The following is a 23,796-nucleotide window of genomic DNA, read 5'->3' on the forward strand; positions in this document are numbered from 1 at the left end:
AAAGGAAAGGAAAGGAAAGGAAAGGAAAGGAAAGGAAAGGAAAGGAAAGGAAAGGAAAGGAAAGGAAAGGAAAGGAAAGGAAAGGAAAGGAAAAAGGAGAGAAAGGGAAAGAGAAGGAGAAATGGAAGGAAACCCCCTCTTTCCCGTGCCTTTGATTCTGGACCCCACTCAGCAGGGGCATTGCCTCCCTCCATCCCTCCTCAGAAGCAGCTAAAATGGTTTCCAGCCTCTCTGGGGCAGCTGTGGAAGAAACAGGAGCTCCCCCAGCACAAAATTCAGGCATAGGCTGGTTCCTGAGCTGGTTCCTGCCCGGGGGTGGATGTTACCAGCCAGGGAAGCACCACCTTGGGGCTTCCCAGAGATGCTGATGCATCCTTGCAAAATCCCCCTCGGCACCTGGAAAACATCATCCCAAAGCTCTCCCGAATGCCAGAAGACCCCAAACTCTTTGTGGGGCTGATATCCATGGTAAGAAACACGATCAGCATCAGGTTGGTGTCGGGAAGAGCCACAGATTCCTTCGGGCATCTCCTGCACGCCTCGAGGGTACCTGCCCTCCTCTGGACCGCTGCATCGCTGCTCGAAAGCATCGCGGATGTTCCTCCCTCCCTCTCCCGGCTGCCGGAGGATGTGTTTAGGACCCGGGCTGAGCAGCTCCTCCTCCCTTCCAGGTCTCTCCAGGGTTATTGCTTGGTGGGAGGTAGGTTCAGGGCTCGGTGGTATGAATGAAAGAGAGAGAGAGAGAGAGAGAGAGAGAGAGAGGAAATCGGCGCTGAAAAGCTCAAACTGGAATAGCTCGCCTGTCTCCAGGCAACAGCCCTGACGCAACCGCTGGGGAAAGAAAAAAAAAAAAAAAAAAAAAAAAAAGTCCCCTAAATGAAAAAAAAAAAAGGCAAAAAACAACAAACCAACCACCACACGCACAGATTGCTGGAGCGAGACACAGGGGAGGAGGAGGAGGAGGATGAGACAGGCTCCGGGAGGAGGCACTGGTGACACCGCTCTGCGAACACCAAGTTGGGGAGCCGAGGTGCAAGGAGGGAGCCGAGATGTCCGTGCCATAATCCCCGATCCGACTCCAGCCCCGGTAAGTTTTGGTGCTGGTGATGGCTTGGGGGGGACAGAGCCACCCAGCACGGAGCTGTGGGGGACCCCAGGGTGGCGGGCACCGAACCGGGGGCTGGCGAGCCGGCACTGCTGTGATGGGGTTTGCAAAGTGTCCCCCCCCTGCAAGCGACATTCCCTGGAGATGGCTCCCCATTGACTGGGAATGTCTGAATCCTCCTTTCCCGTGATGTTTGTGGGTTTTCTCTCAGCTGGGAGCAGCGTGGGGCTCCTCACCCTCTCCATGAGGATTTTTCTGATTTTTTCCTCGCTGGGTGAGGTGTGACAGGGGAGGGGATGCCCGGGTTTCGGGACCATCACCTGTTGCTCCCTCTGCCCCCAGCCTGGGATGTGCTGGAGCCCCGGAAACCTTTCCCGAACCTGGAAAGGTTGGTGGGGTTGTGCAGTGCAGACATGGTGGGATGAGCCCCGCAGGGCGTAGCTACCTCTGGGTTTTGAATCAAAAAAAATAAACCTGCTACCTCTGGTTTTTGAATGAAAAAAAAACCCTGTGCTGAGCAGAGCAGGTTTCCACCTGCTCGGGTCTGGCCCTCGCAGCTCACGTTTACACCGAGAAGGGGAAAAAAAATAAAATAACAACAAAACCCAGACAGAACTTCTTCACAGCCCTTTATAACAGTTTGGGGCTAATTGTTAAAATAATAGCACCAGCTTGCAGCACGAGTGTTTGTGCCCGAACAGCCCGGGGTGTGCAGCATCCCCATCCCACAGCCACAGGGCTGGCACCTCTTTAAGGACATCCCTCCCTGCATCCCTGTGATGCTCCCCCTGTTATTCCACAATCCGGAGATTTCCTACATCGGAGACCTCAGCAGAGGCAGGAGGGGGAGGTGGGAATGGATGAAAAGCAAGTTCCTGGCTTCCAGTGAGGAGCCGATTCCTCTGGCTTTGTCTGCTCATCCCCTGCATCCCAGGAATTCCCCACTTTTCCAGCGGGAACGAGCCTGTTTTGGCTGCCGTGGGTTTGCTCTGTGCCAGCCATCATTTCAGCACACGGGAGCTGCTGCTGTGTTTTTGCATCCCAGCTCTTCTCTGCTTTCAAATTCCCATTAAATTCCCCTCCACATCCTTCTTGGAGGGGGTCTGTACACCACAAAAATCCACCAGAACGGGAGGAATCCGGCTTGCAACAGCCCCGCAGCCATTAGGTGTTTGCAAAATGTAGCAGAGACACTGCAGGGAAAAATAAAAAAAATAAAAATAATCAGCCTCAGAGCAGCGTAGCCCTTCTGGAGGGAGGGAGAGGAGGGTCTGTTTGCAACCAGCTGATCTTAAATGGTTTTAAATGCCACAGTGCAGCTCAGCACTGGGAGAAGACAGGTCTGGGGACGGGGCTTGGGTGATCATGGCTTGGATAATTGGATGGGACAGGGGGCATGTAAAGGGGATTAGGGGGTCACGGAGGGGCTGACCCCACTCCCCTGATGGTGTTAACTTGGAGCCTGGGGGTCTCCAGCGACCCTGGCGTTGTCCCTGCAGGGGCTGAGCTGGGTGCTGGGCAGATTGGAGCTCAACAAAACAAAACAAAACAAAAAGGTTGGGTTGTTTGGTTTTTTTCTTTCTGTAAACACACCCTTGCATGCTGCATCTGGGGGGAAAAAATAGCTCCCCGTGCTAGTCTCCTGGGAAGGGAGCATTTCTCAGCCTGCCCTGGCTCATTCCCAAGGAATCCCAGCCCTTTTCATTACCCTGGGCACACGGGCAGGGCAATGAAACGTGGCCGTGCCTGGGGTGGCAGTGGGGAAAAAGGGGGAACAATCAGCTGTGCCAAGCCACAGGTGCTTTGGGGGCATCTCTGGGAACAGCTTGGCTGTGCCACCTCCAAATTTAGCTCCAAAATCTGCTGGGAGCATTGGGCAGTGATGGAGAAGAAACCTTGCCTATGATCCGTGGCTCCACAGAGCTCAGAACACACCAAGGTGGACATGGTGACTTCACCAAGAGCCTGAAAACTTCCCTTTGCTCCTGCTCCTTAATCCTTTTCCTCCTGAGAGGAGTCCTACCTAGCTTGGGCTGGTGGGTTGTAAGCACTGACCCCCATTCAGCTCCCCAGTTTGCAGCCACTTCCAGCTGACTGGAAGACTGGTTTGCTGGAATGCCAAGGATTTCCACACAAAGCCTGGAAATCTGCTGATCCAGGGGAGCCTGACTGGTCTGAAAATGGAGCTGCAAGGGTCCCTGTGAAGCAGGCAGCAGCCCCAGCCCTGCTGCCTCACCAGGAGCCTGTGTGGGGGAAGCAGGAGGGATGAGGTGTAGTCAGGCAGGAAGGTGCAAATGTGTTTATTGAAACAGGTTCTGACTCTGCCTGTGATGCTGGAAATCAGCCAGGGAGAAGTGCCTCGGGGCAGGGAGTGCAAACTGGTCCCCTCTAATCTCACAGAATCACAAAATGGTTTGGGCTGGAAGGGAGGTCCTTCCATAAAGCTCATCCACCCCCTGCCATGGACAGGAACACCTTCCACTGCCCCAGGTTGCTCCAAGCCCTGTCCAGCCTGGCCTTGGGCACTGCCAGGGTTGGGGCAGCCATCTCTGCTTCCTCCACTCCTCTGATGGATTTTCTGCAGCCCCCACTGCCCTCCCGTCCTCCCTTGCAGTGTTCAGGGCTCTTTCTGGAGGCCATTTGGGGGAAGGAGGATGTGCTGGAGCAAACCCTCATCTTGCTCCAGGTAATATGCGAATGGAAAGCCTCTCTTTTCCCCATTTTAGATGAATGCCATGGCCACATTATGCTTGTAATGCCCATTTTAGTCTCTTCAGTGCTCTCATTTTTCTATGGAGAAAGGAACAAGCTCACAGACAGGAGTGTAGCCAGCAGGTCTCCATGTGCTCAGTGTCACTGAGGGCTCTGCCATGGCTCTTCCAACATGGGCAGAGCCCTTTCCATCCTGTCCCAAGCATCCTGAGCAGGCAGAGAGCATCTGATCCTCACAGCCCCAATTCCAGCCCTTGGAGCATGTCCTGGCTCCTCGGGATCAGACAGCTCTTCCTGGTGCTGGGATTTTGTCCTTTTGAAGGGAAGGAAGCTGAAGGTCACCAGGGACCAGGCTGCTTTTCTGCACGGGAGGATTTCAGCTGCTACAGAAAGGTTTGGGTGGGTAAACACTGAATAATAAAATCCAGGGAAAACAGCTCTCCTCAGGGTCAGTGGGATGCCTGGGGATTTGTTCTCCACCTCTGCAGGGCCCTTGTGCAGAGCCAGCAGGATAAGGGGGGCTCTGGCAGAGTGAGGAACCCCCAGCTCACCAAATCCACACAGCACAGCAGCTCGTCTCCTGACAGAGCTCATTCTGGCATGGAGAAGGGAATGAGTGATGTGCAACCACCCTGAAAGGGATACACCAGCTCCAGGGAACTGCAGTGTTGATCCTGATGGGTCTCTCCTTCCCTCAGCACATTTCTGAGGCCTCTGAGTCTCTGCTGCCCTGAGGACGCTCTGGAACACCCATCCAACCTCAGCCTTACTCCATTGCTATGGCAACCCCTTCTCACAGGCATCTCCTCCTCCTCTCTGCCCCTCTCCCAACCTGCAGCAGACACCCAGGGGGGGTCAGTCACCCCCACCCCATCCCTGTGTCATTGCTGTGTGTCTTGGTTTGGAAAGACAGGCATCTGCTAAGGAAGGCAGGAGCCCCCCCTGAAATGGAGAATGTAAACCCTCCCCACCCCTCCGAATTGCTATAAATTTTAAATTAAGGGGCTCTCAGGGAAAAATATGGGAGCAGGAAATAACAGTTCTTTAATAGGGAAAAGAAAAAAAATAAAAGGATAAAATAAACAATGCAGTACACTAGAACAACACTGACAGAGTCAGAACACAACCTGACACCCTGTGGGTCAGGGTGTTGGTAGCAGTCCAATTGGAAATGTGGCTGCAGCCCTCCTGCAGTGTCAGGTGTAGTTCTGTTGGAGCAGGGGGTCCTGTAGAGAAGGATGTATTCTTCCTCTGAAAATCCAGTGGAAGAAGAGACAGCTGCTGTTCCTCTGGGGAATCCTATGGAGAAAGCCGTGCTGGTGTCTCAAAAACCTCAGGATTATATCTGGGTAGGAATGCTTGGCTCCTCCCTCTGGGCTCACATCTCCCAATGGGATGCTGTAGTTCTTATCAGCCATGCAGTGACATTCAATAGCTGTTATCAGCAGATGTCCCCTCCCGAGGGAGGAGTGATTGTGGTCACTCAAAGAGAGAGATAAGGCCAACTCCCCATTTGACAAAGGTAATCTTCCATACCGATAGTAATGGAAAACAACTTGCGTTGCAATCTTCAACACTGTGCATGGAGGGAGGCAAACAGAGCTCTCCCTGCACACCAGGCGCTCTCCCCCACCTCTCACTCCACCTCGGTCTTCCTTCATCCCACTTGTGCAGGCTCAGGGTCCTCCTCTGCTGCTGGGAGCTGCAGAGCTGGATGGAGATGCTGGCAGCTTGGATTTACTCCAGGGCCAGGGGGTATCTGGGTGACCCCTGTGCAAACCTGCAGAGCAAATGATCAGGAGAAGCAAACTCCACGGATGATGGGAGGTGTCCCTGCACCCAGTGGATGAGAGCACCAGCACCCAGATGAGACCTGGGGACACCAGAGGTGAATTCTGAATTCTGTACATCTCTGAAAACCCTCAGAGCTTTTTCCCTGCAGGCCAGTTGCACAGACTGACTTCTCAGTGAGAGGGAAACTGAGGCACAGAGGGGCTGAGGTGCTTTTTGGAGGTCATTCACAGGCTGAAGCATTGCCTCTGCCCTGTTTGCTCCATGCCAGAAGCGTCACCTGTGGTGTGTGTGGGCAAAAGGGCTTCTGTCAGCTGAGCTTTTCTTTCCTATCGAGGATTTTTTGCCTTCCCTGCTTTCAGAGGAGCAGAATTTCTCTAACACACACTCCTGCAGCCACTGCTGCTCCTCTGCAATAAGAAATGGTGTTACAAGAATCCACAGCCCACCAGGAACAGTGAAGGAAGAAGAATAATTTGCTGTCCACAGCTCCTCCTTGGCTAATTGTTGAATTCCCAGTTTAACATTCCTGTTATTTCTCCATCCCAGGCTAGTGCTTCTGCTGATCCCTTGGGGTAGGTCAGTTGACTTCTCCAGTGGAAATCTAATACCAGAAAGAAATTAAAAGGGGTTTTTGTTGTTGTCTCAGTGACCTGTTGTGTTCTGTGCTTTCAGGATTCATGTAAGGGAAGGGGGGATTCATCTGAGTGAGGTGTGAGCAAACCCTCCCCCTGTTTTGGGGCTGAACTCGTTACCCCTAATTAGGAGTGGCACAAACTCCCTGTGGCAGGTGTGATAATGAGACAAATCAAGGATTAATCACTTAAATCCCCTCTCACAGGCCAGCCCAGGGGGAGCCAAGCCTTGGGCAGGGAGACTGGGAGGATGTGGATTTGAGCCAGGGGCAGGTTTGTTCCTGGGAATTTAGGAGCTCTCAGGGTTTGTGTTACAGCACAAGGGCATTTTTCTCACACTTACAACTTTCAGATCCCTTTCTCCACAGCAGATCCTTGATCCAAGTCCAAGATATTGATAGGAAATTAGAGGTGGCTCCCTTCTCTCACTTTGGAGTTTAGACAGGCTGGGGAATGCTGCCAATTTAAGGGGCATCCCTGCAGAGGGAATGAGACTTTTCATGTTACACCAGGGAGAAAGAGAAGGATGGGCTGAATCAATGCTGCTTTTAGGGCAGAAAAATCAAATCTCCTCCAAAATTGCTGGGAGTTGTGGTGACAGGGAGGGAGAGATGGCAGCAGGGTTGTGACAAATGGGATGCTCCAAGCTGCTGTTCTGTTTTCATGGTCCAATGCTCTAAATGCTATCTGAGCTGTGCCCAGGGCACAAATACCAGGGGCCATTGCCACCCTGAGGATCCCATACATGCTGAAAAACAGGACAAAAGAGTTTGTGTGGGGCTCTGTTTTGTAGCTGTGGCATTCAGAAAATTATAAAAATATGATCTTTGCTGGGGATTAGCAAATCCAATGTGGAACTGCAGCAGGCTCTGGGATTGCTGGGTTTGGGCCACCCTCAGCAATCTCCACAGAGGTCTCATAGGAAAGAGAAAAAAAAAGCTCAGAAATGAGGTATTTAGAGTCATTACTTGTTTTCCTTTATTGATTTGGGGAGGCTGGAGCAGGAGGAAAGGTAAATTCATCGACATGCCCTGAGCCCTGCAGAGAACTCTTCCACCAGGGCAGCTCACTGCTCTCCCCTCTCTTTTCCAACAGAAAAAGGAAAAATTTTGCTGTTCCAGGCATGAGAGCTGTTGGCTCCAACCTGCCAGAGTGTCTGTGTGTGCTCCCTCTCCCTGTAAAACTCTCATTAACATAAATAGGAGCAGGAAGGAGACCACAACATGAGTAATCCTCCACCCCCACACTGTCTGTGTGTACGCTCTCAACTCCTCCTCCAGCTCGTGTGCCCCCCACACAATTGTTGGGATAAGTCTTGCTCTCACTCAGTGTTTATTTTAAATCGAATCTTCTTTCTGAAAAGGTTGGAGAGGCGTAATTATGGTCTGGATTTCAGAGCTGCACATGCCTCTGTGGGAATGGCAGGCAGGAGAATGGCTGAGTGGCTCTAGGAAGCTGCACACATCCTGCCTGGTTTTCCAGGCACCTCACCAGGCAGGCAGAGAAGTGTTTTGGTTTGTGCCTGACGTTCAGAGGAGAGCTCTGGATCTATTCCTAGCTCAGCTAGAGATGAGCACACGACCTTGAGATTGTCTCCTATCTGATCCTGCTGGCAAATGAACACAGAAGCTGCCTGATCTTAACTCTTGAGGAGTTCTCTGCCCCTCCAGGCCCCAGGGTTTGTCAGACAAGCTGTGGGCACAGCTTCCATGAGTGCTGGCAGGAGGAGGAGTGGGGAGGAACTCCTGGTTTCCCTGCGCTGCTGCTCCTAAGGGTGTTTACAAGGGACCATTCCCACTGGACAAACTGGGCATGGCCAGTGATGGAAACCATAAGTCCAAGCCTCCCTGGGTGTCTGAGCCCAGACCATGCCAGCACCCCAGGGAGTTCCTCACCTGGCTGGGAGCACTGGGCCAGGAGGGAGCTGAATCCTCAGTCTGCAGCTTTGGCAAACCCAGAACTAAACCCAGATCTTAAACTGGAGGGTAGTGTGGTGTGGGGAAGAATAAATCCTTTTTTCCAGTTCTCCTTTTGACTCAAACTCCTGGGAGAAGTTTGGGTTGGCAGAATCACAGAATGGTTTTTGTTGAAAGGGACTTTAAGGATCCCACCTGCTACCATGGGCAGGGACACCTTCCATTATCCCAGGCTGATCCAAGCCCTGTCCAACTTGGCCTTGGACACTTCCAGGGATCTAGGTGCAGCCACAGCTTCTCTGGGCACCCTGTGCCAAGGCCTCCCCACCCTCACAGCCAAGAATTCCTTCCTAAAATTTAATCCAAACTTCCCTTCTTTCAGGTTGCCCTATTTCATCTGGACCTGATTTGCCCAGATGGGGAAATGTGGGTTTGCCAGGCAGAAAATCAGCAAAACCAGACATCCCAACCTCCAGCAGCAGACACTGCTGTCTCCAGAGAACTTTGGGGTCTGGGAATGTGTCCTGGCCTCCTTGGCCACCCTTCTGTGGCCCCTGGAGTTAAGATTTGAGGTGTGGGTAACCAGAGCTTTGCTGAAAGCCAGAGCCTGTCTGTTCCTGCCCCAGAGCACTCAGATAACAGAGGTGAGGTCACCCTCCCCTGCAGCACCTTGGCACTGAGCCTCTCCCAAAACCCTCACAAGAGCTGTCTCTCTTTCCTCACTCCCTTTTCCTTCTCAAAACCAATCCTTTTTCTTCTTCTTCTAGGTGTTCATCCAAGGCTGGTTTGGTGCTTGAAGAGGAGCCCACACCTCAGCTGTCCTCCAGGGAGCTGTGCTGAGCACCCTGGTCAAAACTTGAGGATTCTCATCTCCATCCCTGGTCCTTTCCAGCCCACCTCTATGCCTTTGGACTCCCAGAGAGGATGGCTGTGCCACAAATCCAAATAGAAGAGGCCCTGGACAGCATGGATGCTGGGTCTGGGGGGGTTCCTCCTCCAGATGATCACCTGAGGACCCTCAAGGCACTGACAGAGAAGCTGAGACTGGAGACCAGGCGCCCTTCCTACTTGGAATGGAAGGCAAAGCTGGAGGAGCAGGCTTGGAAGAGCCCCCAGGCCGAGGGGGACAGGGAGGACGAGGCCACCAAGGGCAAAAAGAGCCCAGAGGAGACTGTGCCCATGAGAAAGGTGCAGCTGCACCTCAATGGGAGCCCTGCCCAGGACAAGGGGACTGTCACCTCGGGGAGGATAGGTGGCTTTGAGAGCATCGACGAGGCTTTGACGTGGCTCAGGAAGGAGCTGGTGAGTTATTGCCTCTCCCTGTCCCTTCTAGCACAGATTTTCAAGAGGGATAAAAATGAAAGAGTGGGGGAACTCCTTGTTGCTACCTGCCTTCAGCCCCAGGCGGAAAAGCAACAATCAGTCATTTTGTTTTCCATCACTTGTTGAATTTTCCATCACTCATTTTGTTTTCCACACCTGGCTTTTCCAGACCCATCCTCTGTTGCTTTTCTCTTGTTTCAAACCCAGTCCACATTTCTGCCATCCCCCCAATCCCAGCCTTGGGCCCTGTCTCACACATCTATTTATTTCTGGTTTCTATGTGCTGGATATTTCACAGAAAATGAGAGGACAAAAATCCTTTGTCTTTTCTAGGAACCTGTGATAGGAAAATCCAGAGAGCCAGGGCTGGAATTCACCTTTTCTCTGTCACTTTGCTATCTTGGTTTTTGGCACAAATTTATCCTGGGCCTGACCCAGCTGAGCTCAGGAGTCAGCACAGCCTGGGGATAACTCCCAGGGGGATGCACCAGTCCTGGCAGAGCTCAAGAAATGTTTGGGAAACACTCCCAGGCACTTCCAGTGATTTTGGGGTTGTCCTGTGCAAGGCCAGGTGTTGGAATTGATGATCCTTGTGGGTCCCTTCCCTTTTAGGGTATTCTGTGATTCCCTGGAGGTTGATAGGATGGGTATGTCCCTGTCAGGGCTGGAGACTGAGCTCAGGTGCTCTTCACAAGAGTAGAAGCAATCAGACACCAAAACCACACTTCCCTTCTCCTCACTGGCATGAAAACTCTTTATTATTTGGCCCAAATCACTGGAAGTGACTCATGACACGTGGCTTTGTTTCTGTTGCCCAGTTGGAATTTTGCCTGTGAGTCCCAGCAGGAATATTTGCAGCAGGAGCTGGGACCTCACTTGTGGCCAACACTTGTGAAAATGTTCCTGTGCAGACACTTTGTTTTTGAGAGAAGCACTGAAATCTTTGAGGAAAGTTTCTGACAAAAATAAATGACAGTTTTAAAGATTTCTTTGTGACTTTTGCTTCAGATAATGTTGATTTGTCAGCTTTCTGTTGCTGCATTCTCCCAACTCCGCTGGTCCCCTGAGGGTTTATTTACAGAGGTGGTTCTGGATATTGCACTTTGGTGACCTTGTTTCTTAGGATCATGAGATCCTAAGAAAATTTCAGGAATTCAGGACTATTAGGAACAGCTTGGAGATGATCCCCTACAAGCCCTCAGTGCTCTGGAGAACCTCAGTTCTGTGACCAGAATCTGGGTGTAATCTTAAATTCACACTTGATGGAAACCCTGAATCTCAAGACGATCAAAGAGAGTAAGAAGCAGATTTTCCTTCTCAGAACCCTGGATTTGAAAAAATTTGGGGTTTTCTTTCAATCTCTGCCCATGATGGAAGTACAAATTGTCTCAGAGTCTGACTCTACCCCTTAGACTGGGGTGTGGTATCTAAACCACCATCTGTCAAAAACTGAAAGTTTGAATTAAAGACGAAAAAAGGCCAAGCAAACTCTAATTGTTCCTCACTTTCCATTTCCCAGCCACTTAATTACACCAGTCTTTGCTGAATCTGGACATGACTGGTAATTTAGAACAATTTCCCCAAAAGAGAGAGCAATTTTTTGACTGACCACAGGGTGAAATAGCTGAGCTGGAGGCACGAGTGTGGGTAAGAGCTGCCAGCACAGCCAGGCCATCCCATCACATGGTGCTGGAACCAAAAGGTGCATTTCACATTACATTTCAAGGGTGAAATGTAGTTTCTTGTCAAATAAAGGAACAAGCTTCCAAAGATCCCAACACAGACAAGATTTTTCCTCTTGTTGTGATAGCAGAGCCATCAGGGAGGCTCCACAGCAGTATGAAGCCCAGAAACCAACCAGATCCTGTGCTGATCCCCCAGTGTGGGCAGCAGAGGAGGGGGAATTCTGCCTCTCTCAGGTGAGACCCCACCTGCAGAGCTGCCCCAGCACAGGAAGGACCTGGAGGTGCTGGAGAGAGTCCAGAGGAGGCACCAGGATGAGCAGAGGGATGGAGCAGCCCTGCTGTGAGGAAAGGCTGAGGGAACTGGGATTGTTCAGCCTGGAGAATGCTTCAGGATGACCTAATTGTGGTCTTTCAGTTCCTGAAGCAGCTTCCAAGAAAGATGGAGAAGGACTTTGGATAAGGACCTGGAGGGACAGGACAAGGGGTAATGGCTTCCTGCTGCCAGAGGTCAGGGATAGATGGAATATTGGGAAGGAATTGTTCCCTGTGAGGGTGAGGAGGGCACCCAGAGAAGCTGTGGCTGCCCCTGGATTCCTGGAAGTGTCCAAGGCCAGGCTGGACAGGGCTTGGAGTGACCTGGGATAGTGGAAGTTGTCCCTGCCCGTGGCAGGCTGGAACAAGATGAGCTTTAAGGTCCCTTCCAACCTAAACTCTTCCATGATTCTGTGATCCCACAAAATGGTTATTTAGGGTCTGTAGGGTTCACCTTGCCAAAGAAGAGGCAAAGCCTGGTGAATGTGGAGATTCTTTCCATGCAGGAAAGAAGAGCAGCTGCCTTGTCCTTAGGGAGTGAGATGCAGAGTGTGCAGCTCCATCAGCCCCAGCCCTCGGCACAGCTCCCAGCCTGTTCAGGCTGGGTTGTTTCAACAGCTTCACCCTGGAATGGTTCTGGCTTGTCCCAGGGAGCTCCTGCCAAGCACTTGGAGCTTCAGGAGTTTGCACATGCTGGGGGCTGTTCCCATCAGGCAGCTGGTACAGGACCACCCAGTTCTGGATTTAACTCTGTCCCAGCCAAAAGCAGCAGAGGCAGGAGAGTAAATTTGGTGCTATCATAGAAGGGTTTAGGTTGGGAAAGCCCCTTAAGATTAAGGCCAAACACTCCCCAGCACTGCCAAGACCAGCACTAAACCATATCCCCAAGCCACATCCACACAGCTTTCAAACCCCTCCAGGGATGGGGATTCCTCCTCTGCCCTGGACAATCCTTTTCCTGAAGAAATTTTTCCCCAATATCCAATTTAAACCTCTCTTGGTGCAATTGGAGGCCATTTCCTCTTTCCCTCCCTCTCTTGTCACTCCCAATCCACACAAAAGCCATCATCTGACACTGCAAGGAATTTTCCTCTCTGTTTTCAGAGTCTGCTCTGCTTTGACTTCAGACAGGTTCAGGCTACTCACATTGAGGAGTGAAGCAAAAGACAAAACCCAAGGTTTTATTGTCCATCTGCTGTCAGAACCCAAGACATTCCTCTAACTGCCCTAAAAGTCTTGAAATCCTGGCAAGGGGCTCAGAAACTTTGTCACGGAGTCAAAGACATCAATTTTAACTCATAGAAACAATTACCGACCTTATGGGAAAAGTTACAACCCACAAAAATTTGAATTAAATGATAGTAAATTTATCACAAAATGAAAAAGTAAAATTTTAAAGTTTTTAGAATAGAAGTTTGAAAAGCAAAATTTAAGAATCTAAATGTGTCCTGTCTTCCTTCTTCTTGTTGTCCTCCATCTTCTGCTATGATAGTAACACTTTTAAATTCGTTTAAGACAAACTGTCTAATTTAGGTAATAAGTATTTGAAAATGATTGTAAATAAAGTACACACAGTTTTTAGTATAAAAAGATAACACCGTCCTGAGAGCAGTCAGTGTGTGCCTCAACCTGACCTGCTGGACAGACTCCACAAGTCCAAAAGAAAATGTATAAGAGAAAATAAACAGCCTTAAAAATCAGAGCTGAAGAATCCCAACTTCGAGTGCAAAGCTGAGAAAAAAGACTTTTTAATACCTCAAGAGCCATTCCAGCAAGAACAAACCCAAAAATCTGCTTTTCTGGGCCTGTCACCTCAGGTGACCCGTGCCAGACCCAGGTGTGTGGGACTGACACAAACCCACAGAGCCTCAGCTGGGCCCTGCTGAGAACCTGCCCCCGAGAAGCTGATTTATTCAGACATGCAAACTGCTCTTGTTTTTGTGCTGAGAGGCTCTGTGGAGGTGTAGGAGCAAATTGCATCTCTCAGCATGTGCTGAGCTGCCCCGGGGCTGGAGCATTTCCCTCCCCAGCTCCTCCTGCCTCCTCTGTGCCCTTGTGTTTGCCTTTGCACTGTCAAGTGTGGCAGCTCCTCGTCTGTGCTGAGAGCAAAACCATTGCCAGACCAGGGAGGGTGACAGACTCGAGGGCTGGAGGGGTCACACTTTGCTCTTTGCTTTTGAAATTCACCAGGTTTTACAAGTTTTGAAATTAAGCACTCAAAGTCCTCTCCTAAGTGTGGTTGAAGTACAGCCCTGTGAATAGAGACATCTTAGAACAGTTCTAACTTTGTCCTTTTAGGAAAAATGAGTTTTCTATCTCAAATTCACCAGTTTGGCCCTGAAATCTGAGGGATGTGAGCCAGAATTGCAGGAAAGACCTGAAAAGGAACGCAAATGTCTGGGAAATCATAAAACACCTGAGTCCTGTTAGTCAGATTTAAAAAAAAATTAAATATGAAGTGTTTTTATTTCCATTTGGGATACTCATATTGGCTGAACAAGTGCTTGAGTGAATTTAAACAAAAATACAGCACCAAATTTCCTCATTATGAGTCTGAGGAACCCTGGCACAGGGTGCTCAGAGAAACTGTGGAGTCCCCATCCCTGGAAATGTCCAAAGCCAGCTTGGACGATGCTTGGAGCAACCTGGGATAGTGGGGGGTGTCCCTGCCCAGGGCAGGGGGTGGAACAGGATGAGCTTTAAGGTCCTTTCCAACCCAAACCATTCTGTGACTCTGTGACCTCTACTGTTAAATTGCTGAAGCTAGGGAAGAGTTTAGGATTTTTTATGGAACAGGACCATCCCCAAGGGTCAGTTTGGGTGCAGCCACTCTGTTTTGGGGAGAGAGGAAGGCAACAGTGAGGAAAAGTGAGATTTGGGACACACAACATGGTCCATCTGGCAAAGAAAGCTCTCCTGGTGGTGGTGGAGAACTCCCAGGCACTCCAGAAGGAGCTGGGATAACTCATCTGGGCCTGTGGGCTGCACCACAAGGGTGTGAGCACCTAAAATTAGCTATGACAGGGCAATATCTTGATATCTGAGCACCTCTGAAGAAGCCCCAAACCAAAACACAGACAATGTGGACTTACCGGAAGGGTTTGGCAAAAAATGGCCAAAAAATGGCTTCTTTGTGCTTGGATTCAAGCACAAAGAAGCACAGGCCAAAGAAGCAAGTGGCCTGTGCTTCTTTGTGCTTGAATCCAAGTGGCTGCACTCAGGAAAGTGCCAATTGACATTTCAGTTTCTTTAGATCTTTTGGAAATAAAAAAGGGCTGGCCCAGTGGGAGCAGCTGCCTCTCCACAGATGAACCCCCTGAGCTTCATGGACCAGGCTGGGACTTCATCCATGGGATTCTTCTCTTTTGGGAAGAGAGGGAAATCTCAAAGAGCTCCTCATCTGCATGCCTCCCCCAAAAGCAATGCAGAGAAAAGATGGGCTGCTGGAAATGGGAAAATTATTGGTCTTCCTGTCTGTTGAAGGCAAAATGGAAGGCAATTGCTTGTAGCAATTTAGGATGAGCCACCTAGACTGGAAATCAGGAAAGAATAATACAGAGCTTTCTCTTCCTCGCCTCTGTTAAAAATCCCTGGGATACTCTGAGGCCCAATCCAAGCAGAGAATTCCCCCTAGATTCATAAGATCTGGTGGTCGAGCTTTGCATTTAAATCCAGCAGTTACTTCTCTGCCAGGAAGGACCTGAATTTTGTTCCCCTTCCACACTGGGAAGTTCAACCTGGCATTCTCTCCTTTCCAGCAACATTCCCCACCCATGCTGGTGAGAAACACCTGGAGATGGGTGTGCAGAGAGAGCCAGAATGTGTTAAAATGTTGGTTTTCATGAGCAAGACACACTTAAGGCTCTTCTTGCCCTGGCCATGAGAGGATCAAAGGAAATCCAAAGCCTGGCTTCTGCTGGATGCTCCCCATGGGTTTCTCCAGGATGCTGATCCGGGTGTGGGATCCTGCTGCTGCCTCACATGGACAAACTGGAGTGTGGAGTTCCCTCCTGGGTGAACCCTGCACACCAAAAACCCCACAGCTCCCCGTGGTGTGCCCCTGTAATCCCATTATTCATTGCCAGGCAGATTTGTGGAGCTCTGCTGGCCTGACAACTCTGCTTTTAAAGGGACATCACTCATCCTTTCCAGTGATTGTTTGGTCCTCAGCATGGAGCAGGGGGAATGGCTTTAGTATTTGTGCTGAGTCTGTGGGAAAGAGAAGGAGAATGAGGATTTCTGGGTTCTGGCTGAAATTCCTCTAAATATTCTGGGGGTATTTGAACAGAGCAGTGTTTAATGGGGCATGGATGCAGCACAGGGGGTTTGCATCTCAAGCCAAGCCCCAGGGATGAGTGTGGGGAGTGAGAGTTCATGCCCTGCAGAGCAGCTCCACTTTGGTGCTCTGCCCAGCTGCCTCCACAGGACCTGTCACCAGGCAAGGAACTCCCAAGCCCTTGGGAAGACAAGGCAGCCTTCCAAGGAGCCCAGGCAGTGCCAGCCCTCAGCCCATCTTCCATCCCCTCCTTCTGCACATCATCCCCTCATAGAAACATGGAATTGTTAAGGAAAAGCCCTCAAAGATCATTGAGTCCAGCTCTTAACCCAGCACTGCCAAGTCTGCCACTAAACCATGTCCCCAAGTGCCACATCCACATGGTTTTAGTCAACCACTGCCAGGCTTTGTTCCTTATCTTCATTTTCTAGAGGGCTTTGCCTTCCAGCTTGTGGGAAGTCAAACAGATTCCTCAAAAGAGGGAAAACAAGAACCAGTCAAAAAATGTAAAGCTGGTTTGCAAGAGAAAAAAAGCACCTATAACTCACAGCTCTCTGCACAATGGCCTCATAATTCTCTTTTAAATGATGTTGGGGTTTTTTTGGGTTTTTTTTTTTTTTTTTTTTGGCAGCAGAGGCTTTTTTAATCCCACATTCTTCCAAATATTCAATGAAAGCCTTTGTTGGCATTTCTTAGGTAACTTGATACACCAAGAAGAAAGAATGACCCAGGGTCACTTCAATAACACCTGTGATCACCTCCTGATAAAATGTCAGCATTTGTTGTGAGACAGGGCATAATAACAACAGAATAGGGTTGTGGTTTTTTTATTGTAACTCAGGTGGAAGAATAAAAACTGCCAAGTGGCATTGCTCTGCTGGGAGCACAGGTTATGAGGTCTGAGAGGAAATAGTGGGGTTTTTTTGATAAAGGTAAATGACCACAACCTGCCAACAACATTGAGAGAGATTTCCTGAGAGAGAGAGAGAAAGATTCACTAAGAGATAGGTACAAAGGTGACTTAATCCTCTCCAGACAGCCAAGCTGGGGTCTTATTTAATCAGGCAAGGTCCTCCAGGATGCCTCTGTAGTGTCAGAGAATCATAGAATGGTTTGGGTTTGAAGGGATTTAGATATTAGAAAAGAATTCTTCCCTGTGAGAGTGGTGAGGCCCTGACACAGTTTCCCATCCCTAGCAGTGCCCGTGGCCAGGTTGGATGGGGCTTGGAGCAGCCTGGGATAGTGGAAGGTGTCCCTGCCCATGTCAGGGGTTGGCACTGGGTGAGTTTTAAGGTTTCTTCCAACCCAAACCATTCTGGGATTCTCTGCTTGCCTGGAGGAGGAGGAGCTAAACAACCCTGAGGCTGCTCTGGTTCACACCATCCTTGCAGCACGCCTTGGAAAGGGGTAATGGAAAGGTCTCATGTGGGAATATCAGAGCCTTTGTGGGGTCTCTCAAGGGGAACTTTTCTTCCTCACTTCCCTTCTTCATCTTCATGCATAACCCACCAGGCCAGGAATAATTCACTCCCTTTCCCCAGAGCTGCATCTGCACCCACAAACTGAGCAGCTCATTTCCAGGCCTGGAGGGAAACTGATATGGTCTGGTCACATCCATGCTGCTAAAATCCAGGAAAAGGAAATTTATCCCAAAACACAGCATCACAGAATCCTAGAACTGGCTGAGTTGGAAGGGGCCTTGGAGATCATCCTGTTCCTGCCCCTTCTGGTGAGCATGTTCGGCTTCTTTTCCACCTTCTTTTCTTTTTAGCTTTTGTGGTTTCGTTGCTTCTCTGTGAAGAGGGAAGTGGGGTGGGAAGTGGGAATTGTCTTGATTTGCTTTTCCAGCCCTGCCTGCTCCTTTTTGCCCGGCTGATTCCCACACCAAGTGTTCACTCCTTCCATCACTACCCACAGCATCCTGTGGCAATGAATTTTCTTAATTATGAGCTAGAATTTCTTTTTTTAATAAAAGACCTCTTTCCTTTCATTACTTCTGAATCTTCCACCTTCCCAAGCCAGGTGCCAGGGGAGAAAAAAATACCTCCGAAACACTTAAATCATTAGCTTGGAGGTTGTAGTTCTCTGTCCTGTGGGAAACCATGGAGATCCCATCCTGAGAGCCACTTCAAATCACTGAGATAAAATAAACCACAGGGGAGGTGGACTCTGTCATGGGCCAGCTCTGATTTATGCAGGCTGGAAATGCAGGCTGGAAACCCAGGCTGAGTATTTGGAGATCAGTTATTTGGTGTTCTTTTAATTGGTCCTTTCCACCTCTAATTGCTCTGTCTCCCTGTGGCTGCTGCCTTATGAGCAAAATTAATTTGGGCTTTGTTTAATGTTGAGATGGAGGCTCTGAAGCCTGACAGATACCCAAGCCAACAGCCTTGGCACAGCTTTAATTCCACTTTCCTGGTGCTTCTGAAAACACGAGCAGGCACAGAATTTCTCGATTGTTAAAAATTCCCCATCCTGAGCTGGTGTTTTTTTGGGATGCATTGCTGGCTTGGAAGATCCCTGTCTCCGTCACAGATCAAGCACCTCTAGATGAGTTCACAGAATCAGCTAGGTTAGAAAAGATCTTTAAGACTGAGTCCAACCTATGACCCAACACCACCTTGTCAACCATGACATATTTTTTAAAACACCTCAGACTTGTCTTGGTTTGGAAAGACAGGTGCCTGCTAAGGAAGGCAGGAGCCTCCCCTGAAATGGAGAATGTAAACTCTCCCCACCCCTCCAAATTGATATAAATTTTAAATTAAGGGGCTCTCAGGCAAAAATTATGGTAGCAGGATTAACAGTTATTTAATAGGGAAGAAAATAAAAGGAGAAAATAAACAATGCAGTAAACTAAAACACTGACAGAGTCAGAACACAACCTGACACCCTGTGGGTCAGGGAGTTGGTAGCAGTCCAATTGGAATTGTGGCTGCAGCCCTCCTGCAGTGTCAGGTCTGGTTCTAGTGGAACAGGGATCCTGTAGAAAAGGGTGTAGTCTTCCAAAGATCCAGTGGAAGAGGCAGCTGCTGTTCCTCTGGGAAATCCAGTGGAGAAGCTGTGTTGCTTTTTCAGAATCTCCAGATTATATCTAGGTAGCAATGCTTGGCTCCTCCCTCTGGGTGGAGCATCTCCCAATGGGATGCTGTAGTTCTTATCAGTCATGCAGAGACATTCAATAGTCTGTTATCAGCAGATGTTCCCCCCCAGAGAGAGGAGTGGGTGTGGAAGAGATAAGGCAAACTGCCCACTTGACAAAAGACAACTGCCATAGAATACATCTTGCTTTGTTGCATTGTGATTTCAGGGTTTACCTCAGAACCTCGGGTCCCTCCCCTGATAACTCCCTCCCAGGTGTGCCAGTCACCTCTCCTTTCCCTCCCTGACCCTTCTCAGCACTGTCTGTCAGTCCTGGCATTCCAGAAGGGCTTCGAGTGATTGGCAGATTCAAAGGATGCCCTCTATCCCCGGGGGGACATTGGGCCATCCAGGTGTCCTTTGTCCCTTGAGACCTCCTCTCCTGTACCTGGTTGGCGGGATCCCTACCCCTTCCCTCCCCCTTTCCCTGGGGTTGAAAGGAACAGCAACCAAGCAGTTTGGGGAGTTCTGTTGGAGGAGTTGCTGAATGCAGAGGCCTGTGGGCCAGAATAAAGATCTGGATCCAAACCCTCCATCAGAACCAGCTCCTTTCCTTCACCATTGCCTTAAAGCTTCTCCTCCAGAGGGAAACCTGAGGAGTGGCCCCTCTTAAGGGAGGAGGCTCCATCCCGCAACCACTAGAGCTCTTGCATGCCTAGACTTGTCTCCATGCACCCAGCTGCAACATCTAGCTAGCCAAAAGTGTCTCTGGGGTGAAAACACCACAGTGCTGCTATTTGGTTCCTTTACCTGGTTGGTGGCTTCCTACCCCTTTCTCTCCCCCTCTCCCTGGAGTTGAAAGGAACAGCAACCACATGGTCAGAGAGTTCTGTTGGAGCTGTTGCTGGATTCAGAGCCTGTGGGCCAGGAATAAAGCTCTGGATCCAAACCCTCCATCAGAATCGGCTCCTTTCCTTCACCATCACCTTAAAGCTTCTGCACCAGAGGTAACCTGAGGAGCAGACCCTGTTACAGGGAAAGCTCCATCCCATCACCACCAGAGCTCTTGCATGCCTAGACTTGTCTCCATGTGCCCAGCTGCAGCACCCAGCCAGCTAAAAGTGTCTCTGGGGTGAAACACCACAGTTGCCACTATTTGGTTCAGCACCAAGGGCCAGACAAGCTCAAGCATATCCCATCCAGCTATATTGATAATATTCCAACATTGCCTTGCAATCTGGCACAAGCCTCAAGCAGGGAGGCAGCAAATTCTCCACTAAAAACCCCCTCTCCCCTTCCTTTTCCAGGCAGAAATGCGCCTGCAGGACCAGCAGCTGGCCAGGCAGCTGATGCGGCTGCGCAGCGACATCAACAAGCTGAAGATTGAGCAGACGTGCCACCTGCACCAGCGCATGCTCAACGACGCCACCTTCGAGCTGGAGGAGAGGGACGAGCTCGCCGACCTCTTTTGTGACTTCCCCCTGGTCAGCTCCTTCAGCCTCTCCACGCCCCTCAAGCTCATCGGGGTCACCAAGATGAACATCAACTCCCGCCGGTTCTCGCTATGCTGAACAGGGAGGGGAAGGAGAGAGAAGGATGGGGGAGGAAAGGGGAGAGGGCTCCCTCTGCATCGAGAGGCCAGCGAGGAGAGAACTTCCCTGGGAAGCTGCAGCTGGTCTTGGTGGCAGAGTGGAGACTGGCACTGGAACGGCCTGGGGATGCTCATGGGGGAAGGCAGGACCTGCGTGGAAGAAGCCTGGAGAGCATCCAGACCCAACACGCGCACTCAGCTCCTTTGCCAAGCCCCTTCTCCTCCTCTTCCTCTCACAGGACACAGCTTGGTGTGGGTGGTTGTGCTCAAAAATCAAAGGAGGGGTCAAAGATCTGCCACAAAGAAAATCCCTCTTCCCTTCCCCTTCCCCTCCTCCCAGGCTGGAGCAACATCGCTTTCCTCCATGGATGTCCCCTTGGGCACCAGCCCTCAGCCTCTGCTGCTCCAAGTGTGGGATCCATGGGGCTGTTTCAGATGGGAAGTTGATTTCCAGTGGGAAGGAGCCCTCCCATCAAGCAGAGGACTGTGGGTTAAATGGTACCAGCCCCAGGAAGTGGTGAGAAGATGTGTTTGACTCTACTCCGTAGAGTCCAGGGCACTACAGCTTCATTTTGCCTGTGGTATAGATGATGGACTCACCATGGGCACATTCAGAGATTCCAGCTGACTAGAAGTCTCCTGTGTGCCCTGGAAATCATACCCAGAGCAATACACGTTTCTGATCCTGTTGGATCCTGTTGTCAGCCCCAAGACCGCCTGTGGTTCACCCAGCAAACAAGGAAATGTTGTTTCCTGTCAGAGAAATCCCCAGGCTGACACCCCCCAACAGCAGCACCAGCAAACCCTGGATCCTCTGTAGCAGCACACATCCATCAGAGAGAGGGACTTCAAGAGGAGAAAGGGGATTTTTGGGTTACGAACTCAAAATGGGACTTAAAATTAAAGGGAGAAATTGCTGTGATGATCTCTGGACCTTCAGCAACACGGGGGGGGTCCCTCCCTGCCCAGCAGAATGTGAGATGGATGCTGTGTTTTCTTGCCTTTCAGTGCACACAGCTGCCTGTACCTGGCATGGGGGGCAGAGACCTCTGGTGCTGCCCAGCAAGGGACTCCAGAGGTTTTGCCATGGCAATTTTGGGACACCTGGCACCCAAGACAGTGCAGATCAAGCGTGGATGCCTTCAGGCTTTCCCCCCTGTGCCCACCCCGCTCCTGATCCTGTCAGAGTGGAACAATCCTGCTCATGATGCCCATACCCATGGCAGGAGGGTTGGAATGAGATGATCTTTCTGGTCCTGTCCAACCCAACCCATTTTAGGATCTCAGCCCAGCTCAGCTCCTCCCCACGTGCCCGAGCAGGAGCAGCTCTTGGCTGAGCAGACCTGGCTGTGCCCAAGGCCTGGGGAGGAGCAGGAGGAGCAGCCCCACTGCTCTGGAAGCTGTGGCTGTGTCGATGTGCCTGTAGCTGTCTGTGAGCTCTGTGTGTGTGTGTGTGTGTGTGTCAGTCGCTGTGTGTCCATCTGAACCCACAGGATGCCTCTCCCATGAAGCTCCAGGCCGGGTTCTTGCCTTTGTTCTGAAACGTGACGGGACCCGCGATCCTGCGAGGATCCAATGTGCCTGGGGGATGAAAGGAGGTTTTCACACCTGGGGCTCCACAGAGAGCTCTAGATTAATGCAGAGAGGACAAATAATTTGTGTTCCTCTGCAGGTCTGCACAGTAGGGATGAATTAAGGGGTTCACAGATATGTGGGGCTGAGGGCTTTGAGATGAGATCAGTCCTTCATCCCCACAACCCCTGGGTGATGCCTTCCCATCCACCCCAAAGCTCCCTCATCTTTCTGCTAAGGAAAGAAGAATTTTAGGCACCAGAGCTTTATCTATACCATCAGCACCACGCCTGGGTGCTGATTCTTGTGCTCCCCAGGTGAGGGAGGTTTATTTTGGGTTGTGGCCAGACTGTCACTTGACCTCTGGGCAAGACAACCAGCCACGGTGCCGTTCAGTTTACTAGGAAGAGCCTTACTTCCCCATGGACATCTTGGAGAAAAAAAAAAAAAAACACCTCATTAAAATTCTTCTTTGTTTACTTTTTTCATAAAAATAAATCGGTTTTGTGTCCCACATGTTGATTTTTAGACATGTTTTCAATCAGAAGATAGAAATGATGGTTTTTCCATGAAAATAATGCCTTGGAAAGGGGGATTGGTTCTCTCTAGGGTCAAATGGAGTGGAGTACAGGGTGGGCCTGCCTTTGGGCTCTTGTCTGGTGGCCAAAAGCAGGGGTGAATTCAAGCACAGTCTAAGTGGATCATCACACGTGGCAGTAGAAAATCAGACGTCTGGGTTCCAGACATTTATTTTCTGCATTAAGGGGGAAGAGGGATGAGTGTAACTGCCAGCTGTTTGTCAAAATGCACAATTTTTTAATTATAAAGCCTCTGTCTGTATTGATTTCTGCCTCTGGTCTCTCACTTCGTTGGGGAAGCACCAGGATGGTTTGTTCCAGGGTCACAGGTGTGCCAGGTTTTTTCCTGGCAGGTTTTTGTATCCACTCAAGCCCATCAGCTCCACCTGGCAGTCCAGGAGAGATGGGATGAAAATGAGGTTGGAGCACATATGGTGTGTTTGGACAAAAACCTATGGGAAAGAAAGCAAAAAAAAAAAAAAAGTTAGTTAGCCACTGAGTGAAAAGTGGGTCCAGGCACTTCAACTATATCAGGCTAGGGAGGAAAAAATAAATAGAAATAGGTCTGATTTTTGCTGAATTTCAATTAAAATTAAAAGTCACCCAATTTTTGGGTCAAATTTGAGAAACATGAGGACAGGTCATTGGTCCCACCACAAAATTCCCAGACAGGAGCCTGCAGGTCTCAGCTGTCCACAATGAGATGATTCAAACCCTCGAGTGTTGGTTCCTCTCCTGTGGCTTAGAGCCACATTCCCTTTCCCAGATGCCTGGAGAGAAAAGCTGCTGGAAATCAAGGTTGGTTCTGCTGAAGACCATCCAAAAATGCTTTCTTTGTAGACCAACAAATCAAAGCTGCATCTCCATCTGGAGCACTAGTGGCTGCTGCTCCATCTCTTGGAAGCAGGAATCTTCTGGGCACAGATTCCAGTGCTGTCCTCAGCCACCCAGCAGTGAGACACATTGCTCATGAAATGGAAGAGCCAGTCTGAGACTAATCCATGAGAATAATTAACTGCAGTTTTAATTTAGGTGGTCAGGCTGGAGGACCATGGATTTCTCCAGGATAACTGGAAAATAAATTTCAGATTCTTTTTGCTTGCCCCTAAAAGCTCAATGCAAATTTTAAAGGGGGGGAATCAGTTTAGCATTTTAATTGTATAAACTTTGCTTTTAGTCAAAATATATATATATCACTTAAAATTCTTTGCTTAGGAGG

At 50.0% G+C, this 23,796-nt stretch overlaps 1 protein-coding gene across 2 annotated transcripts; it reads left to right on the forward strand.

The window, feature by feature from the left end:
- Positions 1–635: 635 nt before the first annotated feature.
- FAM167A (family with sequence similarity 167 member A) lies at positions 636–22,843 on the forward strand. 2 transcript variants are annotated; one of them, XM_064709942.1, is made up of 4 exons: positions 6,472–6,516; positions 8,542–8,803; positions 8,927–9,461; positions 20,144–22,843. In XM_064709942.1, exons 3-4 carry the CDS (start codon positions 9,084–9,086, stop codon positions 20,405–20,407), a joined length of 642 nt encoding a protein of 213 aa, XP_064566012.1. In that variant the 5' UTR covers positions 6,472–6,516; positions 8,542–8,803; positions 8,927–9,083; the 3' UTR covers positions 20,408–22,843. The 2 variants fall into 2 exon arrangements, with proteins under 2 accessions (XP_064566011.1, XP_064566012.1); XM_064709941.1 differs by lacking the exons at positions 6,472–6,516; positions 8,542–8,803 and adding an exon at positions 636–1,087.
- Positions 22,844–23,796: the final 953 nt, after the last annotated feature.

The sequence above is a fragment of the Zonotrichia leucophrys genome, chromosome 3 (genome assembly GCF_028769735.1).
Source record: "Zonotrichia leucophrys gambelii isolate GWCS_2022_RI chromosome 3, RI_Zleu_2.0, whole genome shotgun sequence".
Classification (NCBI taxonomy): Eukaryota; Metazoa; Chordata; class Aves; order Passeriformes; family Passerellidae; genus Zonotrichia; species Zonotrichia leucophrys.